Below are 22,843 nucleotides of genomic sequence, written 5' to 3' on the forward strand. Positions count from 1 at the left end.
AAACAAGCTTTATATTCTCATGGTCACAAAACAAAGGTATATCTATTATAGACTTCATGTTGTTTTTTGTCTTTCGTTTCACATCCATCATCGTGTTAAAATATTTTCATACATGTTCCTTTTGACATGCATGACATCTAAATTAAGGTAAAGAATATTAGTTTTCCAATAAGAAACTTTCAAAAAAATACTTTGTTTAACCCAATTGTGGGTCACACCAAAATCATAAAACTTTTGCTTACCAAATTAAAAACCAAACACAATGCCCTTGTGTCGTGAGATCACGTCATACAATTCTTCACTCAACGGTATCGGCATTGCAATATCCATTTCAACTCTATCTATAAAGAAATCATTTTTGTTCCTTTTGTACATGTGATCGGTTGGTAAAAAACCCGGTGGTAATATAAAAACATGTTTTAATTACCACTGTTTGTTAAGATAAAGACCTTGTTATTTTTTATACATTATGAACATGCTAATTTTTTATACATGCTCCAACTAGAAACCATCTCATACATAAGAGAATCATTGATAGTCTACGTCAAAGTTATTTTCATCTGAAAATTCTATTTTCTCGAGACATTATACTTCAAATTCTTAGAGGATCACAACTGATTCAACTACTTATCAATCAACGATCGAAAATAAATATTTATATTTTTACTCAGACTATTAGGACTGGGTATGATCATAAATAAAAACATGAACTTTGATTTCATACACATCCCTAATAGCAAATTATAAAATGTAAGTATCACCGACTAACAATAATATGATGCGAGTCGGGTCACAGACTCGAATGAGTCAAATATGATTTATTTCAATAGAGAGTCCTGTGATACTTCATTTGTTGTTACATTTTTCATTACTAGAAACTTTGTTATAATATTTAATATAATATGATAAATAAAGGTTTATAAAAAAATTATATAATACTCAAATTCAAAATGATAAATATGATAGTAGTAGCTAGGGATAAGCAAAATAAACAAATAATGAATTAGCAACAGCAAAAACAAAAATAACTGAAATAATTGACATGAGATATCAAACCATAGTAGAATATATATAACCAATTAGAACATATATATATATATATATAACTAATTTAGTTCGGTTCTAATTTTAGATTTGAAAACTAAACTAGACTAAATTGATTTTTTGAAATAAAAAAACTGACAAAAAAGAGAAAAAATCAATTACATTAAAGCTTGTATAAAAAAAATCAAACTTAAAGACTCATACACTAATTCTATTTTTTAATAAAATATCAAACCAAACCATTTGACTTCAACTGATTATTTGATTTGATTATATTTTTTTAAAAAATATTGGTTTGGTTGAAATTTTTCAATCCAAACCAACCATGCTCATCATTGATGCTAAGGCATAAAAAATAAGCATGTAGAAAGATGTAAAAGCATCATTGTTATATATATATATATATATATATGATAACATGTGATCCCAAATACACATAACAAAAAAACAAAATAACATTACCTAATACATCTAAAAACAATTACGAAGTCAACTCATCCCTTTCATTTTGATAGAAGAGGAGATGGATTTATTTATTTATTTTTGCATTTCCTCCCACTATTTTTTCTTTTTATATTCATGATTTTTTTTTCAGTTTTTTTAATATTTATTTAATTTAAATTTTTTCTTCATAAATTGTTTCAGATTTACTTTATAAAAAATTATCACAGTTTCAAATAAATGTCTTCACATTTGATTTATGTTCAATTTTATAAATATTTATTTTTATTATCATATAATAAAGTAAAATTAGTTTTAAAAAATAAAGTTTTTAAATTCAGTGGAGCTCGTCATCTGGATCGTGAATTTGATAGTTTAAATAGCAAAACCCGAATCCATCTAATATATTGATGTTTTAATATTATAAAAAAAACATCTAGATTTTTTTTAAAATTAAACCATATTTTTTATTAGTTATATAGGTTATTTTTAAACTTAACAAAATCATTTAGTTATATTAAAAATAATTTTTTTTATAAATTAATTTTAACCTAATAAAGAGATTCAATATTAACATGTTGGGTTAGAATTATTACCTATACTAAATATTTTTTTTTTGGCGTAAACTAATTATTATTAGAATTTAAAAATGGATACATGTGATCAAATGGGATTGCAATCCCCATCCCATCCAATCAAGATTTGTAGTCAAAGGAACCATCTAGGTGGTGGCCCAATGGTAAGAGCTTGGGACAAGAGGTTTGTTCCCTCTGTGGTCTCAGGTTCGAGCCTTGGGTTGCTCATATGATGGCCACTGGAGGCTTACATGGTCGTTAACTTCAGGGCCCGTGAGATTAGTCGAGGTGCGCGTAAGCTGGCCTGGACACCCACGTTAAAAAGAAAAAAAAAAGATTTGTAGTCAAAGGTGTACTTGAGGTCTTGTTCTAGCGGTTGAAGGGACTTGTTTCCTTTTTCTGCATCCTGGGTTCAAATTTCACCATGCACGCCTGTCACCCCCGCGATGCCTTACATGTTCATTGGGTTTGCAGGATGTTCAGTGAGCCATGAGATTAGTCGTGGTGTGCGCAAGCTGGCCCGGATACCCACATAAATAATAAAAAAAAAAGATTTGTAGTCAAAGGTTCTCAATGACATGGAGTGTGGGGATATCACAGAAGCAACGACAAGTCTTGTCTGCTACAGATCCAGCAGTGTGTAAACTACTTTTTATATCATTAATACATATGTTACAGAATGGTGTGTAGCCTTTCAAGCTTAGGTGCAATTTGATATGAGGTTGCCTAAGCTACGAGTCGTCCATGACCTTCGATTCCTCCTCCATGTCCTAAAGCTGCAAGCTTTCAAGTATTTAAATGAGGGAAGAAAGTTTAGATGCGTGGAGGGGTCATTAGGGCTTTAGAAGCATGGTCACTACTCCCCATAAATTCATATTCTTTCCAGTCTCTTTGTGCTTAATTTATTTATCAATTTGCACAGTGTTTTGAGCACTTGTCCCTTTCAATGAGTAAATTTCCCACCTCGACCAGCACAGATAAAATTGATCACATAAAGTATGATGATGTAACTCATTTAGTTAAATTTTAAATTTATTTTTTTAGAAGTTATTAATTCAAGTTTTATAAATTTTAGAGTTATTAAAAATTTATATGATTGTTAACTTTAAGGTCTCAAGAGATTAGTTAAGGTGCACATGAGTTGGTCTGGATACCCATAGTTATATAAAATTATTTTGCTAAAATGAATTGATTTTGAAAAATATAAAAATTATAGAATAAACTCATGTACATATTAATTTATGGGTTCAGAGAGACAGTTACGCAAAATAGTATGAATTATTGGATTAATTGGTGGACCATTGACCCAACCGAATAAATTATTTTTATTAAAAAGATTTTCTTTTAATTTTTTTAAATATTCAATCAATATATATAACTGAAAACTATGAATGCAAAGACTTTACCTCACTACAATCTCCTATGAACCTTAAGGCCAAGCACTGATCATTCAATCTCCTTGTGACCCTTCCAATCGAAGTTTTATATATATATATATATATATATATATATATATTTTTTTTTTTTAATTTAACCGAGACGTTCTTTATATATTGGAGAAAGGGTGTTCCAAATCGCGGGTAAATAAATTACTATAAATTGTCACTGCTTAAGATTTGAAAATAAAAGAGGAAACTTTAAGGCTAGGAGTAGGGCATTAGAGTACGGTCGGTCCCCGCCCTCTACGCCGTGTATAATCAATACACCACAAAAAACAATGCAGAATTATTAAATCTGGTTGATTCAGATTAATATTAAGTGAAACTGTTTTATGATTTTAAAAAAAATTAAATCAAGCTGTTAATCAGTTCATGTATGGGTTGAACTGATCAACTCCTGATTTAAATCCTGATTTACACCAAGGACTGGTAGTTATAGTAAAATTAAAAATCTATTTGGACTCAATATTAATTTTTGCATTTTGTATATCTAATCTCTGTTTTGAGACTATAAAAATTATTTTTTGACCTTTGGCTAAGTGTATTTCATGAGCAATTAATCTTCTGTCATGAGCTGAATTTAATTTTCAATAATTTATGCTTACGTATGTATCATAGTTATTATTAACAAAAAAAAAAAAGCAAAAATTGATGGTGATATTACTGTGTTCCAGGGCATAGTTTAAGTATAATTACAATATTGCCCTTAGTTATTTTCTCATTTGCTTTTGCCTCAGAGGAATAGTGGTGTTTTTCCCATTACATAAGTATCTTTTAAAAATTGAATGGTATTATTTTGATAATTATGTTTTAAAATGCACAGTAAAATAATTAATGTAACTTTAGAATAAAATAATGAAATGCCTTTTCTATAAAAATATTTTTGCATTTTCATGTTTGATAAAACAATAGAATTAATATATTATCCATGCCATTCTAATTTTTTATCCCCGGACTCGGGGACTTGGCGGTAATTTTTTCATGGTTTGTTTGTTATTGTCGATTGATCTTGTGGGAATTTTTTGTTTTGTACAAATTAAAAAAAAAAGTTGGTGGCTCGTGCAAAGCACGCGTCAGCAACTTCATCGACTTTGGACGACACATGCAACAAACTTCAGTCATTGTAATGGCGCTTTTGCCACATCATTTGATTCATCTCAATATTGTTTTCCTCCTTAGATGATGCGTGTATGGTCGTTTGACAAGGTTTGGTCAAAAATAACTTTTTTTTTCCTTTTCTTTCTTCATAGGATTGCATTTTAGCCATGTAAAAAATCATACTAGCCCTTCAACTTATCTTTTCTTTGGATGCAGTTCCTCTTCTCTTATTTGCAGTTTTTTTTTATTATTTACATTGCTTGTTTTTAATTGAATTTTATTTTTTATTACATCCTTGGTTGATTTTTGAATTTTGTTTTCAAATTCGATGCCTATTATTTGAATTGCTATTTGTTTTGTTTTAAATAATTTAATTGATTTTTTTTACAATTCCACCCCTAGGCATTTATTTTCATTTAATTCTTGCATGAAATTTGGTTCAACTTCTTTTTATTGCTATTTTTTAACCATTTTCTTAGTGGAATGGTTTTTTTTATAATTTCATCCCTTAATATCTAATTTCATTTGATTTTTATGTTGAATTTAGTCCTAATTTTATGAATTGCAATTTTTTTTTTGCAATGTTTTTTTTATTGATTTTTTTCCCTCAATTTCATCCACCAATCTTTAATTGGTTAAGAATATGACTTCTTTGTTTTTTTGGGTTTGCTTTTAATGGGATCACTCCAGTCTCATAACTCGAGTAATAGATCTAAAAAATTAGCCCGAGTTGATTTCTGTTTTTTTTTAAAGTATTTTTTTAGTATTGTTTTTACCTGTATTTTTTAAGCTAACCTGTTTATAGTGCCATCACGGTCTCATGTCCTTTGTCATGTGTTCGATTTGTTGGTCTAGGTTCGCTCAAGGTTTTTTTGTTATTTTTTTTTTACTTTGACAAGTTTTTCTAATTTATATTTTAAAATTGGCTTATAATAAACTTCTTGATAAGACATGGATCCAAGTTTTCATAAGCTACGAGTTTTTTAAGATTTGACCATATTTAGGATGTTTCTCTATATTTGCTTGGTTTTTATATATGTTTTTAAATTCACCCCTTTTAATTTTTTTTTTTTTGAAAATTTGGTTCTTATTCTTTTATTTTTTTGCAAGTTTTTTATTAATATTATTTTCACGATTCTCATCATTTGAAATTAAATTGATTGAGTATTATGCTTCTTAATTAACTTTGAATTCAAAATTTCGGTTTGCTTTTAATAACTTTTTTCTATTTAACCCCTAATATTTAACATGACTGGAAGGTACCTTACAAGTTAATTATATCCTGGGGGTGTCATGTTAGTCTTTGAATATTTTATTTTGTTTTATCCCTAAAAGTTTTATAACTTTTAAAACTCCCCTCTTCTCCATCATGTAACATACCATATTATATGGAAAAAAAAATAACGATGGTTTTGTGTTCCTTAATTTACATAGTGTTTTATATTGATACGAGTTTTGGAAATTTCACATATCTCTTATGGGAAAGGATAAAGTACATGAATTGCAAGTGATTATTGAATAATTTTGTTGACTAAAAGTAAAGGAAAGGTCTGGTTTTGCAAATTCATTAACATTGAGGGATATAATCAACAGGTTGCAGATCTAGAGAGTGTTTGTTCTTGTAATTTTAGATTGGTTGATATGTTAATATCAAAAATAAAAATAAAAATATTAATTTGAAGTATTTTAATGAAAAAAAAAAATTTTAAAAAACAATTGCTGTCATAATTTTAAATAATAACTTAATATGTAATTGACATTTTAATATCTTTTATATTTGAGGTTTGAAAAATAAAAAATAATATTAACAAAAAAATTATAAATTATATGTTTTTCAAAATCAAGATAGAAAAAAGAGTTTCCAACACGATCCATGTAAAACATGTGGTTTAGCACTAATAACCAAACGTCTTTGAACGAGTAATTATTGTGGCAAAAGACAGCTCCGATTACACAAAAACAAACGGAGAAAAGGTTCCCAGAGGCATCCAGGGTTCGACACCATGAGTGATGTATAAAATAAACTGGCCCAGAGTAGCTGACGAAGAGAAGAATTATTAAATATGTGGCATGCTTGCTGCCATGTTAGGGTTGCAAGAAGACAGCTCCAATTACCCCTACATCTCCTCCATCAATGAAGCAGTTGCATGAAGCCCCATTTCCAAGAAGACATTATCCTACCATTGGACCCACGATTATGACAATCCAACGGCTGGGAATTGAGTTTGAAAAGAAGTCCAATCGAACGGCTATATATAAATCCATCAAAGGTGTCATTTGGCCTCAATGAAAGCAACACATTCGGACGTGCTACCCCTTGAAACAATCTCCACCAACCAATCAAAAGCCTCTTCTCTTTTCCTTTTACCTTCTCGAAAAAGCTTCGTGCAACGTCCTCTGTTATAGAATCCACCCTAATTTAACCCAAGAAGGCAAGCCGACAAACGCACAAAATCCAAACAAGAAGACATAACAAACCCAACCCTAGTTTTTCTTTACTTTCCTTGTAGGGTTTTGCGGTTTTTTTTTGGTAAAAATCTTGTGGTTGGAAAACCACTCCAAGTTTTAGGAGTGGTTGGGCGTGCGTCAACACAAACTGGTAGATTTTGTAAGAGGAAAGGACACTTGTCTATGTGTCACCGACACCTGTTCATCTTGCATGATAGAGAGAGAAAGAAAGAAAGTGATGTGATCCTATTAAAAGCCAAGCAAGGTTTAGCTCCTATCTACTTCCTTCTGGTGAAGTGAGTGTGTGTGGAAGTAGAGAAGATAGAGAGAAGAAACAACAAGGGTTATTTCTTGAATTCCATTTTTGTGGTAATTTTTGTTTAATTATTGCTTTTGTTCTTGGATTTTTGGTATAGATCAAGAGATAAAAACCCTAGTATGCTTTTTCGAAATTTATGATTTGAGTAAAAACAAAATTGTTTTAAAACAAAATCTTCTTTTATAGATTTACACTTACAAATCACACTAAAAGAGATGCAATTTGCTTCAGAATTAATCCATTAAAAACTAATTTAATTAGCACTCTTCTCTCCTTTTCTCTTCAACGTATACTTGAAATATATTTTTTAAGATAATATCAAATTAATTAATTTCATAAACAATATGTTTTCATCACTTCAAGTTACCTCAAGTGAAATGAATTTTATAATTTTAAATCGTGTTCCAAGCAAATCAAATGAATTCCATCTACTTAAACAGCTGAAAACAATTGGATCCGACCAGGTGCATGTAAATCTCTTAGATTTGTGTTTTAACACCAAAAAGAGAGGTGATCAATGGTAGGTGGATCTTTTGGCAACTTTCCTTAAAAGGGTATCGCTTGTTTCTCAGATCTGACTGAATTCTTCTATGCATTTTGTGCTAAATTTCTTTCTTTTCTTTCCATTTTTTGGTAAGCTAGCTATATCTTTCACTCAAGAACTGATCCAGGAAAAAAAAAGGGTTTCGCTTGTTTTTGTATTTTCTTCTTCTGGACATTAGAAACTGACAGAAGAGAGTGAGCACACAGAGGCATATTTGTATGAATCTATACCGTTGCTTTTGCGTGCTCACTTCTCATTCTGTCAGCTTCCAGAGCCGGAATTCGGCCTGTTTTTTGCTCCAGAAATTCCTTTCTTTCTCATCTTTTACGTCTATTTACAAACCCAAACAAAAAAGGCTCCTGGAAGATGAAGATGGTGGTGTATAGTAGGCAAAAAACGGAGAAGCAGCAGCAAGGTATCTACTTTGTGTTTCGTTTATTTTTTTTTCCGTTTGAATCTTGATTAGTTTCTGATGTATTAAATTATAGTTTAGTATAATAGCGTGGCTTTTGATGGAGCTTAAGCCAGATTACTATGCAATTTATAGCGGCAAAACACTGTGTAGGGTAGTATATATATAGCATGGGACCATTTCATTCACGTTTTCTCTTGCTAATTTTTTCTAGTATCTCTTTGCAAAGCCAAACACCCTTCTTTTCTTTTTCTTTTGCTCTTTCTCTTGCGCATGCGATTATGTTATTATCTACTCGAGATTTGAATCTGATTTGACCTTGTCTTCACCTGAATCTTATCTTATACTGTTTGTGAAAATGGGTTTTCCTTCAAAACCCTAGTCTAGCTACAAATAGGGTTGCTTCTTGTATTAATGGAGAAGGGATTTGTGGTGAGTCGTCTTTTGCTTGCTCTTAGTAAAAACTGATCTGACCATTTTCCATTGGCTCTTGGAAATGGGTGTTGGCTCTTAGAACAAAAGAAGAGACATGAAATCTTTAAATTATCGCATGTAGTGATTTCTTTCCAGAAATATGAAATTTCTGCAGCCACAGTTGCTCCTTGCTGTGCTCTTTTATTTTTCTTTTATTTTTTTTGCTTTTTGCAGATAGGCATAGGATGGTCAACTCATTTATCACGAAGTAGACAAAATCTAGTCAAAAACAGGTTTTTGGAAGCACTTCAGGTAGCAAGCTTCAGCATTTATAGCACTGACTTCTATTTATTTTATGCAGTTTTTGGCTTGTAATGTATGTCTTTAATGTGTTATGCTTAGAGTATTTCAATGGTTGCTTAAGGACTATAATTTAAACTTCTAAATGGTTTTATCTATCATATATTCATCTTGTTTTGTGATTATTGCAGTGCAAATTCGAGCAAAAATCTCACATGGTCTGTGGTTCCTGGCTTAAGTTTTTAAATCATCAACTTTTTTCTTCTATTCTTGATTCACATCAAATATGTCCCAAGATTCTTGCTGAGAGTAGATCGGAAATGAAGGTGTACTATAAAGCCAAAGAAGTTAATTTCTATATCTTGTGTTCTACTTTATTTTACTCAGTCTTGATAAAAATTAAATCATGATAATATTTTTCAGATCTTGCATCTTGGTATTCTTTTTATCTCTTGTTTTCTTCATCCATTCCTGGTTTTATAAACAATCATATAACCTTGATTCATCTCTTCTCTGTGCTCATGAAAGAGTGCTTAATCCCTAATTTTGTGTTATAATTACAATATACAACATTCTGCTTCTTGTATAATGGCAGGGTCATCACCAAGAGTATGAGAAATGTGATAGTCCGTGCGTTGACTCGTGGGCCTTCAATTGCTTTAGAGATCTAACGGTAAGGATCCATGGAGTGTCTAATATAATTATAACTCATTGTTTGACTAGGTACCCATTTTTAATTCAATTCCCTTGAACACTTACATTTTGTTCTTTCTTTGATTTTAAAGTTGATACTGTTCTGGTTGTTCAGTTCATGAAATAATTCGTGTGAAAGCTCTTGTCACCTCTTCCAACATTTTGATTTGTTCCCAGCATAGACTTCTACCACTTTAAGAATTACATGTGCGTGCATAATCACCTCTTGGACCAGATGCATGGTCATCATCGCTTGTTGGGAGAATTTTAGGAATAATCTGGGGTTTAATTACGTACTCTTTATCCCAATATATCTTAGTTGGAAAGCTTGGGGATTTCCTGGAAAGTAAAATGAATTACTCGTTTATGTTGTTGAGGTAGCTGGTGCATAAATTAGGCATTTCAGCCCTTCTCAAGATTATATGAATGTGGACATTGTGTTGACACAGACTTCTTTGTCTTCTCTTCTCTTTGTTGTCTTGTTTTTCCTGATACAATTTATGATGAATTTACTTTAAAAAAAATGTAAGGTCCTTGTCGGAAGTTCTTGCTGAGTTGCTAGACACAAAATAGCTGAATACATTGCTTTCTGTGGATGCACTTAAACATGAAATAAATTCAAATGTAAAAATTTGAATTCAACCATCATATAATACATCAAGTGATAAAGGAAATGAAGACGAGACCAACCTGTTCTTGTGATGTGGATGGCGTGCGAACTGGTGCTAACAAAATTTATATTCATGACACTAGAAAGGCTTTCGTAAAGGATAAGGAAAGTGTTTGAAGCAGCATGAATTTAAAAAGTTTAATAACTCTGATATTGTTGCTATCATTAAATTAATAAAGTTAAAGAAAATTGCACTCTAGCAATCTTCTTTTTTCTACCATATTGAAAGAGATGTGTTGCGATCTCGTTTTTTTTCTCGACCTTTCGAAAACAGGTAGCTCGAGGATTTGTATGAATTAACTAGATCATCAGATGGGGAATTGACCAGCCTATCATGAAAGGAAAGCCAAAAAAAGAAGAAGAAGGGGGGGGGGTATGGTTTTAGCTAGGAAGGATAAAAGATTAGCTGATCTGCTGATGATCACTCTCAAATATAGGACTGGTACAATTAGCCTGAACAGATGACCCTCGTAGCTTTTTGTTACTCTTAATTCGGGTTAGTGATTTAGACATTGTGTTGCTTCTTATAGTAGCTTGAAGTCGATGAGTGATTTCAAGTCCTCGTTACAGAGAAAAGGCAGAAAAATTATATTTTGCTATAAGTTTCACAACTTCTACTTACATTTTGTAATTTTAAATTTGAAAATTTGTAACATTCATCTACAAATTTTATATTTTTGTACAACAACAGATGTATGATTTTTTTTTATAATATTTCGAGTGGTCAAGGCTAAAATAAAGTTATAGGCAATGGTTATATGCATGCATAAATAGGATGCATGTCCTAAGGTCTCACTCGGCTTATGGCATCGATCCTAGTTACACCTCAAGACAAGGGATATATCTTAAGGTTAGTGATCACACACTTGGACAGGTGAAAATATTTACTTGATAGCTAATCTTGGATTATATTAGCTTTGCACCTCTTTTATAGGTCGTAGGATGTCGTGAAAACTTCACACGCACTCGTAGATACATAGGTGTAGCATGCATGCATAAATCTGAGTACCTTCTGTTTACATGCATGGCACTATTCATGCATGTGAAACATTAGCCAGAAGCATGAACAATTTTTCAATCATTGCACTACAAATTTTCTCTGATAATACCTACAAATTCATATATAATAATATAGATAAAATTATTAAAAAGGGTGCCGATTTGATTGTATGAAGGCACCTTCTTCTGGAAATTTCTGTTGATTCTAGCATTTATGAGCCATGAGTTTATGCACCATGAAATTCTTAAATTTATGATCTCTATACATCTCAATCACTGTTAAATTTTCAAACAAGCTTCTTCTGCACAAAATTCCACTCTGTCAAAGGTTACATGCTCTCTATAGTCCTCACCTGTAGTTCATTGCCATATTCGTCGCCATATTTTCCCATGTTTGCTGCCTATTTATAAAATTCTAAAATTCGACCTCACTTGTATGCAGAATCAACAGAGAGCCGGGGAACTATGAGTTTGTGCCAACCGAATTTGGCATGTTCATAAATTTTAAGGTTAGATTCTCTTTGAGGTTTGCTTTCAACATATTTCATTGATTTCGATTTACTAATTAATATGAAAAGCTTACAAGGATATAGGGACATGGGTCTCAACAACATTTCAACATATTTTCCTATGTTTGCTGCCTATTGATGCATGTTTTCTAGTGGATTGCAGCAAAATGTGTAATACATAAGCATGATATTCTGCTCGAAATGAACATAATTAAGCTGTTATATTCGGTTGATAATTTTGCAATTTCTTGCAGATTTTACAATGTTGCAATGTATTTTGAATATGTGCTGTAGTTGTGTGCATGGTTCTTAGTGAAACCATAATACTATTGTTCTGCCCGAGTACTATTTTGCGATTCGAACCTTCTACATTTATGCTAACTAAGCTTAAAATAAGGTAACAGGTGATGGCATTTATGTGATGATTGCATTCATTCTTATCATCTTAAGTTTTCTTTGGCTTTCATTCGAGTACGAATATCGGCTGATTTGTCCCTATCCTCATCTTAGCAGGCCAACCCCATGTTGAAAACGTGGAAGGTTAGGAATTGGTAAATACAAGAGAACCTCTTTGAACTTTCTTTTGGAAAGTTCAAAAACTCTCGTCCTAGTCACTAAGTCCTTTTCTCTTTGATTTTCCTTAAACCTATAAAGTGCCTGAGTTAACAAATGGTGAGAGTGACATAAAAAAAAAAAAAGGAAGCATAATGGAGCCCCATGGCCCATTGGTGATAGGGGTGCCTGTTTCATGGTTGAAAAACTTCCCTTGCATCTGGAGGTACTGTGGAGATGATGCTAAAGGTAATATAACCTAGAAATGTAGCTGGAAGCTGGAGTCTCCAATTTTCATTAATAACATTTGATTCTCTTGGCTGGTTTACCTAAGAAAACTAAATGTCTAACAGCTTGTAAGCTAAAAGAATGAACATAGATGGATTTGGTTTGCTTCTAATTACCGTAAAGCATGCCTGGCAGCACTGTAACATGTAACTAGTTGATGGATTTTTTTTTGTTTGTTCTATAGTTTGTGGGTGGGGGATTGTAATCAGCCACTAAACTCCTAAGGCTTCAACCTTAAGCTCTTTCTCTCAAATCTTCATCTATCTCATTCTTACCTGCATTTTCAAGGTCTTAATCTCTAGAGCGATTTTTGTTCTCGCAGATAGCAACAACCAATTTATGAAAACTCAAGAATTCAAGACAATCAATGGAATGCTATTACATAAATGGCGATGGCTGTTCATGATGTCTAGTCAATTCTGTTGTATCAAATACTAGCAGTCCGGATTAAGCTATAACCAGACGTACGAGGTAGTGATTGATGGGGTCAAAGGTTTCCTTGTTTGCAATGTGTTCGTAATCTATGGAACTCAAATTCTATGTGTTGATTAGTCCTAAATTGAATGATTGCGGGATTGTGATGCCCCAGATCAGCATATAATTTGCAGGAGATGTTAATTCTTAGTTGCTGGCTTGAAATATCAAGGTCTGCTGTTGGTTTTTTCATTTTGAACATTTTTCTCTCGGGGGTTGTCAAAAATCTGATGGCTGAAATGAAAGCTCTCTCTCGAAGGCACATGTTAAGAAAAATAAACACCGTCTCCTACCTGCTTATATCGAAAAGATTATCTTATGCGTACTTTCTGGTCAAGTTTTCCTGTGAATTACAGAGACATTTGTCTAGGGTTTCACAACCTCTACCAAAAGATAACCACAGACCAAAAATAACAGGTAGGTGTAAACACTGAAATCATATTGAAATAATAGAAAGCAGCAGTAGCAGCCATTTTCTCCCATCAACGGATTTCAAGTACATGTTTATTGCTCTACTAAGAAAGAGATGGCAAGCAGATATTGATTGCTTACATGAAACTTACGCAGATACAAGGACTCAAGGTGTCACCAGTGCCCCGGCAAGCATCGGCTTCAAAAGCCTTCAAAGGTCCTGCATGGAAAGGAAGGGGAGATGCATGCAAAAATTACACGCCATTTTTACTAGATCTTGGAGAAAAAAATAACCAGAAATGTGACATACCTTATGTTTTGTAGTGCCTGAGTTTGTTTTGGTGCATAAATTTGTGTGGCGATATGTGGATAAAAAGTGCTATGGCGGGAAAATACAGGGATGATTCCCAAATCCAAACTGTTTTCTTCTTCCAGTCGGTTGTACCGTTATCTGTACTGTTTGTGGGAAGTACTGTTTTATTGAGAACAGAGCATCACGGTGCTCAAGATTTCAATTTTTTTTTTTTTAAGGGTTTCAACGGACGCACAAATTAGGCTATAAGATATTGTGTGGTCATAATCGGAATAAGATAAAATAGAATATTATCATCTCAGGGTAGAAAAACAAGGACGACAAAAAATGCACGCAACCTCCAAGTATTTTATCAAGTCGTTTTGGTGCAATTTATGAGATTATTACTGTGGTATGACTTTATTGATTGTGATGATTAAAAAGAACAGCTTGATCACATGGATTAGGGCGTACTTGTTGATCCTGTCGAATTCGTTGGGTTTAACTTGTATGATTTGGAACCTCCATATTTTATAGTTTACTCAAGCTATGGATAGACAAACTTAGAAATATATGACGTGACAATTTGCTACTCAGACCACAGGCCAGACACTTAGAAAACAAATTAAGAGCACGACAGGGCATATAAAGCGAGGAGACTGCTTGGAAAAACGATGGGCTGCCTTCTTCCATTCTAGTTGAAATTTGAATAGTGGACGTCAAACCTTGCAAATTGCTAAATATACCATGTGCCAAGCTAAAAGAAAAGGAAAAAATTGAGTGTCGTAACTCATCCAGATTGTACAGCAATTTTGATTTTATTACAAGTGAAATGTCAAGTGCTGATGGCCTTGCTGAGGGAAACTCGCACCACGTTCAGTTGGTCAAGTCCTCGTCAGTCACATCAAGCTTTAATAGTGGTCACTGACTTCTAGAGAGGGCACCAGCAGCGAAAAGGAGATTCCTACGCGAAAACTGTTCCGAGAATATGGTACAAAGGTTATGTACTCAAAGACCAATATCACAAGGCACAAATAAGGAAGAAAATCAAGTCGAAGAATCTGAGCATTTGGACAAGTTACCCTCAAAGTGCTAACGGGAGTAGACTTCGTTGGCAAAGTTTTTAGCAATCTCAATCTGTGTGTATTTCCACTTTTGCTGATTACAAGAAACAGATACTGTAAATGTCCCCGTAAAAGAAATAGTTTAAGAGAAGAGAACCTTGTTATGAGCTACTTCCACAGGAAAACTTACTTTTCTTCTGTCTTTGCCGGCTTTGTGCTTGTAGTTACATCCCATAATTTTACAGTACAATCAGCCGAACCAGAAGCAAGAAGGGAACTTTCACAACTGACACAAGAGAATAGCAGATTGTATCAGTAATCTAGCAATCAATAAATAGAACTTTACCAAGTCTAAGAAATGCTTTGGAAATCTCGTGAAGTGTCTAGGATTTGCACCTGAAGGCAAGTGACCATACACATGAATGGTGTCCCATCATAGGCGATATGCAGCGGCCACTTGAGAGGTCCCACATCATGATAGTGCCATCTTCATCACCAGAAGCCATGTATCGACCGTCAGGTGACATGGCCAATGACAAAATCATACTCCTATGACCAATAAAAATGCGGACACACTCCCCACTCTGTACATCCCACAGTCGAACTGTTTTGTCACTGGAGCCAGTGGCAATGTAATTGCAGTTGACATGCCATTGCACGCACTGAAATATATGCAATCCAATCAAAATATAATTGACATTGCAAAATTAGAAAACAAAAGGAGTAATGCACTTAATTGCTGACTTAATATTATACATAAAGCAAGCTCAACATGATAGCTTTGTCCTTGGAGGAAACACCAATTTGTGGAGGGAGGTTATCTTGAAGAAAAAATTTCACCCATTTCTTCCATTTTAATAACAAGAACCATTTTGTTTTATCCAGATTCCAGACAACCAAACAAATAAATAGAATGCAAAAGCTGCTTACATCAACATCGGACAAGTGACCAGCCATTATCCTCAAAGGCTGTATCCTATCCATAGACCAAATCCTTGCTGTGCGATCATGCGAAGCACTGGCAAAATAATGTCCCACGGGACTGAACTGCACCCCAATAGATTAGGAAGAATGTATGAGAAGCATGACCATGAAGTATTATGGAAATCTCCGCCATACTCTTCCTCAATTTCATCATGGTCATTAAAAGACAAGGGAAAGAGTAAAACAACAGAATCAAATCAAGATGATGTGCAGAAGGTCCAGTTTATACCTGAACATCCCAGACAGGGTAATTATGGCCTTTGTAGCAAACAAGATTTGCATTGAGTTCTGTGCTCCATAATCGAACTGTAGTAGAGCAGTGCATCGAAAAAAAAATATACAGTAAAAAAACCATTAACAAAAGAGCATGCACGCAGAAGAAGATAAAAATGAAATGATAATCCAGGAGAATATACCTGTTGTATCTGCTGAAGAAGACAAAATAAAATCCCCAAGGGGGCTAAAAGTGGCTGAATGAACCGGACCCGAATGACCCCGAAACAAAGTATAAGATCTTTTGCCACTGTTTGGCCCCAATAAATGTTCACTCGGAGCAGTATCATTTTCACCCTGCAAAACAGCTGGCAGAAGAAACGTTTACTGTCATAGGTCCTCTTTGCCCAGAATGTCTTGACATGAAAACTAGCATCTACAATGTACAACCATATCAAAAGGATAAAGAATCCAGGACTATGACTGGCTTACATCAACACTGCTTTCTCATCAAATGTCTCTGTACTTGTTATTTGGGTTGATTACAATTGAAAAATTTTCTGAACAGCTAATCAGTGTACAAAAAATGAACAGAATACTTCATCAAATTGTCACACAGGAACTAATATTTTAGCATTCTATCATTTCAGTATTTATTTTAATAAATATTAGACATGTTCCTATATGTGTATAGCTAGGATTATAAGTTTTCTTTATAAGTTCAATCTAGAGCTGGGATTAAAGCTTTTATTGTAACCCTACTATAAATAAGCTGTCAAAAAGTATGAATTCAACTAGAGTTTTACCTAAACCCTATGTTTTATATAGAGTTCCAATTTCTATCCTACTTGCTTCTAGCCTTTGTTCTGCAGATTTACAGCTGTTTTCTTCCTGAACTACACCAAAATGTCAGCATTTTATTCTGTCAAGAACACAGTTTAAATTAGTAGTATCCTGAATAATGATTTGCATTGTACCCAAAAGCAGCTGGTGGAATTGGAAAAAAAAGAAATTATCACAGAAACTAATCCCTATTTGGAGAGACTTACAATTGCCAGCTTGCTGTCCAAGCTTTGCCATGTCCCAAACCTGTAAAGGCACAAATCAGAATTAGCAACAGTAGTGGCATCATGTTGGGTGCGGTGCTGAGTTAAGTATGAGAGAAGAACCTTCAGTGAGGAGTCTGAGAATCCACCAGCAACCAAGGATCCATCATGGGATATTGAAGAACAGTTTAAACTAAGAGATCCCAAATAAAATAATGAGCAATTGATCATGTAAGAATATAGAGAAGCTTAATACAAATATATAAGTAATGAAATTACCCATTATGTGTGTTGATAAAGGTATAAAAGCTAACAGATGGTAGTGTCGTACTACTCAACTGTACACGGTTTCTCAAGTCCTCAAGAATAGACTGTTCCACTTCAGCTGGCCTGAAGGAATCGTTAATTTATTAAGTATTAGAAATTTAGAATGCAGCACTAACTTATGCTAGCAGGAGAATCAATTGCTTATTCCAGCAGGACCTTAGTCAAAGGAAGAAACATGGCATAAAATATAGTCATGTATGCAAAGATGCATTAACAGGTGCAGATTATGTACAGTGTGAACCTAGTTCGGTTAGAAAGGTCAATGATAAAGCATGATAATATAATAGAGCAATCAAAAGAGGAAGACGACAGAATAAATGAAAAATGACCTTGAACTGTCAACAAGTATTAATCTTAGTTAATACAGATGATCAGTAAAGTTATTTTGAATCAAAGGACCAATCCCCATAAAACCTAGCTTCTGATCATAGTCACAGCCACAATGAGGACATGTGAAGTAACAACTTAAATTAGTTAGGTGTTAATAAACATTTGTGCAGCCTCCCATGATTTAACACCTAACTAAAGTGAGTTTTTTACCTTGCATGTCCTCATAACATGTGTAAAGGACACATTCACTTTATTCTAACACACCTGAAGACACATGTTATATGTCATGGCAGTTGTAACTTATCACGTGTGTGTTCAAGTGTGTTGAACATGCTTTGATGAATAAGAATTCCTGTGTGTATAACATGCAAGGATTCCCATAGGCTAAAGAAGGTAGCCATAAGGTTGTGCCAGAATCAAGCTTCCTATGTTCATCTACATTATCTATGCTCTAGCCTTAGCCTTTTATGCAACACCCTCCTCTTTGTTAGCCTTACACATATTACCATGTTCTGACTCAACCTGAGGGTCAACCTGGCCCAAGGTCCCAGGGTCACGGGTTGGGCAGGTAGGTCAACCCAAGCTACACTTTTAAAAAAAAAAAAAACTGAAAATGACATTGCTTTGATAAAAAAAAAGACTAGCATGAAGTAAAATCCGCCCTAGACTAGCCTCTAGGTGGGTGGGTCACCAGGTTGAACCGTCAAGCCAGGTTTTATAACTATGGTTCCATATCACATTTAGATTATATATATATCACAAAAGGCCATTGATGTAATGAATAAAATGACATAAGATTCTAGAAAATACATTACTGGCAAAGGAAGCTCGGGTTTGACTCGTGGTGCTGCAGGTACTGTATTCGCTTCAAGACGAACAGCTTTAGCTGTTGCACTAGCAGCCTTATCCTTTTTTGACTTTTTTATTGAAGCACCTTGCTTTCCACCATCCATTGATCTTTTCTGAACAGGACATGGATGACATCAATGTAAAGAAACAACTCAGTCTTTGATAGAAAGGAAAACCTATATGACAATGAAATGTAGAAACAGCATATATTACAAAATTAAATTAAAAATAAGCATGAATTATTAACATATGTATATGAAATCCGCATAAAGCAAGTATGGAGGAGAAGCGGGCTTTTGATGAGCATTCTACCTTGTTCTCATCCACGTCCCCCTCTTTGGTTTCTCCTTCTGTCTTTTCAGAATCTGAGAGAAAACCCCCTGTCTTCTCCAAGCGTTCTTCCAAAGAATCTTCAAGCAACTATAGAAAATACTAAAAAGTTCAACATTAACACCTAGAAACACAAATGCAATAAAAAAAACCAACAACCTCCTCATTTACAACCACGATGCGGAACACACTTACCCCCCAATGTATTTCTTTTTTATTTATCTGATTAGCTGCATCCTGGCTGCTTCCAATTAATGTAACAGCATCAGGATCATCAGAAATTGAGATGGGCTGTCCAGGAGAAACTGTCAGCAGCAGAAGAGAACATGTCTTATCTACCAATTTCTTCATGAATAAAACAAGGATATGCAACTATTTTCAAAGCAAAATGATATACCTTGGAAGTTAATATGCTCATTGACAATCCCAAGTATTATAGTGGATTTTGACTTCCGAAGATACTGCATCATGAGCTCATCGGAGTACTGATAATAGGTTTAAAACCAACTTTTCAGAAATTTGCACAAATTGATGAATAGTGTTCTTATGTGTTACAAATTAACAGAAGAGAACCTTTAAACCACCTGACATATCTTAATGTTGACTTTGCTCTGCCTAAGAGTATGAGCAAATTCCATCTCCTGGCAAAAATTACAATCATTAGATCTTCTACAGAAGCAATTTAACCACATTGAGGATGGAAAAAGAAAAACAAAATCTTAGAATGGCATCAACCTCCAGATGAGAGGGAGAAAGAACTCCTTCCAACTTTTGAAGGTCTCGTGAGTGCATCATTTCATGATCTTCACGGAAGCTATTGAAAAAATTTCTTGCTGGTAACAAAAAAAAACAAAAAAAAACAAGCCAATTGTCATGCTGACAAGCCACTTTGAAATTTTCAAGTTTAGGATAAGGATAAAATAAGAGCCAGAAATTTCAATATTTATACCATGTTGGATATGCCCTTTAGCAACAATATCCATATAACAATGGACAAACACTGGATAAAGCACTCGAAGCAACTCATGCTGCAGAATTCAAAGGAATCCACATTATCAAAGTAAAAATCATATGCCAAAACAAATACGAAAATATCAAACCATGCATCAAATAAGAAATCATTGACTAGTTTACCTTGTACAAATCAAGCGAACTATAAGCCCAAGTTCTTAGTTTACTATACTCCTCTTGGTAACGTGCTGGACTATCCTCTGGTCTGAATAACAACAATAAAATTAATTTCCAAATAAATAATGAGTAAATAACCAAACTATTAAAAAACTTGAAAAAAAGAAAAGCACATCCCTCATTCCTTCGTCCTTCAAATTTAGCATTTCTAATGTTTTCAGGTCCCATTTTTTTTTTCCACTTTCATATTCAAAATCTTCACTTTCAACCAATCAATTTTAGGATCATATTTAGAGTTTCTCACACACATAATTGTTTTAAGTCCCTTTTTCTTTTTACAAAGGGCTGTTACATTGTCATTGAAGTTTCATTAATTGAACATAAAACAACATTTGATGACAAATTTCTACCCTCGACTCGTCTTAAAGGTTATTCCTTTTTGCTAACGTTAAACGGGTTGTTCCTTTTTGCTAAATGTTAAACAGGTACAGGCTCTGTTAAACTGTTTACTTCCTCACTTAAGCTAAAACTCTAAATAGGTTTTCTAAAAACTCAATCTTGATAAAATCCATGAATCCAAACACAAATATTTCCAAACTAAACAACATAAAAGCAGACAAATTCTTCATTACTAATGCTTACTTAAAATCTTCACACTCTCTAATTACAAAAATACAAAAAAAATTGCCCCATTAAAGCCATTTCTTTTCTTTCTTCTCCTACATTAAAATCAGTACAGAATCAGCTAAAACTCCTTGCCTACTTGCTTACTCAAAAAAACCCATTATTTTTTTACCATTCAAACATTCTGCACTCCAAAAAATCTATAAAAGTATCAAATTGAGTAAAAATTAAAGAGAGAAAAAAAGTGGGGTTAGAGAGCTACTGAGAGAGGGAGTGAAGGAGGGTTGAGAGATCAGGATCCGAGTGGATATTGATAGCATTATTGCTGTTGTTTTGTTGTTGCTGTTGTTGTTGGATTTCTTCATGGAAAGCAAGCTCTGCTTGCTTGAACCCTTTCTTCTTCAAATACGTCTCCACAAACTTCACCACAGCTTCTTCATCCATAATTGCCCCTCTTCTTCTTCTTCAAGTAAGAATAAAACACTGCAAAATCCTTCTTTGTGTTCTTCGAAATGAACCACCTCTTTCTCTCTCGTTTTGCTCCTTGGTCGAAGCTTTGCTGATTTTTCTCTGTCGAGGCTTGCTGATTTGGGATGGCGATTAGGGCTTTGAAGTATCAATGATGGAGCCCAGCAAGATTTGTCTTTTGGGCCTGGTTTTGTTTTGTAATTGAGTTTGGGGCTCAATGCTTCAATCTAGCTGTGGGGATTGTAGGATGGACTTGATCTTAGGAAGTATATTTACTTGAATTTTGCCTCTCATATTGCAAATCTAATAATGAATCTTGAAAAGATCGAACATTTATTGAATGAAGCCGCATGTTAGACTTCTAAACCTAGTAACATAGTTTTTGCATCCAGTTCAGGGATCGACTCGGGAAAAAAATTGCATTACTATATTATCAAGTCAATTTATGAGTTATGAAATCAATATATGTTAATAATTTTAATAATAAAAAAAAAAAGAAACTAGTTTATTTTGCATCAGGTTGATCGATTCCCTAAATACTCAACGATTAATTAAGTTTAACCGAGTGAATGATTTTCTTGATTCAAATTTAACAGCAAATATGACAAGTTTAATAATTATAGTTAGAAAATATACTTGATATAAACACAAATCTTAGCTTTTTTTGAGAAATAAGATTTGCTGACAATATATATTTTTTTATTCGAGAAAAATCATTCTCTGGAAAGTTTATTTTGTGGGTCCGAATGAATAAGTAAAACCTTGGTTGTTTCATGTTCCTATAAAAAATACATGTCCTGATTCAAACTTGAAACCAGCTATATACGGATCTCAAACCCTTTTTCATTATGTACCTTGAAGACAACACTCTTCATGGTGAAATTCCACATGAAGTTGGGCGTCAGTTTAGGTATGCGAGGTCTGATGCTGACCAACAATTACATACAAGGCAAAATTCCAGCCAACTTGTCAGGCTGCTCCGACCTTGTAGAGCTCCCTGTTGGTGGCAACATGCTTGGAGGTAAAAGTTCCTATGGAATATGGTTTCTTGTTAGAACTCACAATACTCTCTTTTCGTCAAAACAATCTCCGAGGAAAGATACCGCACTTCATTGGTAATCTTACCGCTCTTGAAAGATAATCTTTGCGAGCAAATGTTTTTGAGGGAACAATTCTGGATACGTTCGAATAATTGAAGAGATTAACCAGTCTTGTGCTTGGTGAAAATGAACTTTCTGGTTTCATCTCTCCATCTATATACAATCTACCATTGATTGCTACTTTATGTTTCGCTGCCAATAGATTTCATTGAAGCCTCCTGTCAAATATAGGCCAATCCTTTCCCCATCTTCAATGGCTTGCATCATGACAGAACCGATTTTCCAGACCAATTCCAACCTCATTATCCAATGCTTCTGAGCTTGAAGTTGTTTCATTTACATATAACAGTTTAACAAGAAACATACCTGATACTCTTGGAAAACAACAGCATCTTTGTCGATTGCATTTCAGAAGTAATAACCTTGGAGATGGAGGAGATGATGAAATGGAGCTCCTT

The 22,843-nt window shown here is 33.8% G+C and overlaps 2 protein-coding genes across 22 annotated transcripts; one reads left to right on the top strand and one right to left on the bottom strand.

Moving 5' to 3' along the window:
* Positions 1-6,999: 6,999 nt before the first annotated feature.
* On the top strand, positions 7,000-13,954 carry LOC118050215 (uncharacterized). 21 transcript variants are annotated; one of them, XR_012170125.1, is made up of 7 exons: positions 7,006-8,323; positions 8,973-9,046; positions 9,226-9,381; positions 9,630-9,707; positions 11,839-11,905; positions 12,419-12,706; positions 13,068-13,369. XR_012170125.1 is itself a non-coding variant. In XM_035060480.2 (6 exons), exons 1-5 carry the CDS (start codon positions 8,275-8,277, stop codon positions 11,863-11,865), a joined length of 384 nt encoding a protein of 127 aa, XP_034916371.1. In that variant the 5' UTR covers positions 7,006-8,274; the 3' UTR covers positions 11,866-11,905; positions 13,787-13,942. The 21 variants fall into 21 exon arrangements, 13 of the variants coding, with proteins under 13 accessions (XP_073266008.1, XP_073266013.1, XP_073266007.1 ...); XR_012170124.1 differs by lacking the exon at positions 12,419-12,706 and adding an exon at positions 13,787-13,942 and having other exon boundaries at positions 7,011-8,323; positions 13,068-13,216; XR_012170126.1 differs by lacking the exon at positions 12,419-12,706 and adding an exon at positions 13,787-13,942 and having other exon boundaries at positions 7,021-8,323; positions 8,969-9,046; positions 9,226-9,360; positions 13,068-13,636.
* Positions 13,638-21,718, bottom strand: LOC118050214 (transcription initiation factor TFIID subunit 5). The gene is made up of 20 exons (XM_035060476.2): positions 21,080-21,718; positions 20,200-20,281; positions 20,015-20,093; positions 19,801-19,898; positions 19,650-19,706; positions 19,463-19,550; positions 19,261-19,370; positions 19,048-19,155; positions 18,697-18,848; positions 17,509-17,619; positions 17,353-17,422; positions 17,233-17,272; positions 16,387-16,551; positions 16,200-16,276; positions 15,917-16,033; positions 15,383-15,648; positions 15,177-15,272; positions 15,005-15,080; positions 13,941-14,897; positions 13,638-13,850 (listed from the first exon to the last, which is right to left on the bottom strand). The coding sequence occupies exons 1-19, from the start codon at positions 21,259-21,261 to the stop codon at positions 14,844-14,846; spliced, it is 2,028 nt and encodes a 675-aa protein (XP_034916367.1). The 5' UTR covers positions 21,262-21,718; the 3' UTR covers positions 13,638-13,850; positions 13,941-14,843.
* Positions 21,719-22,843: the final 1,125 nt, after the last annotated feature.

The sequence above is a fragment of the Populus alba genome, chromosome 6 (genome assembly GCF_005239225.2).
Source record: "Populus alba chromosome 6, ASM523922v2, whole genome shotgun sequence".
Classification (NCBI taxonomy): domain Eukaryota; kingdom Viridiplantae; phylum Streptophyta; class Magnoliopsida; order Malpighiales; family Salicaceae; genus Populus; species Populus alba.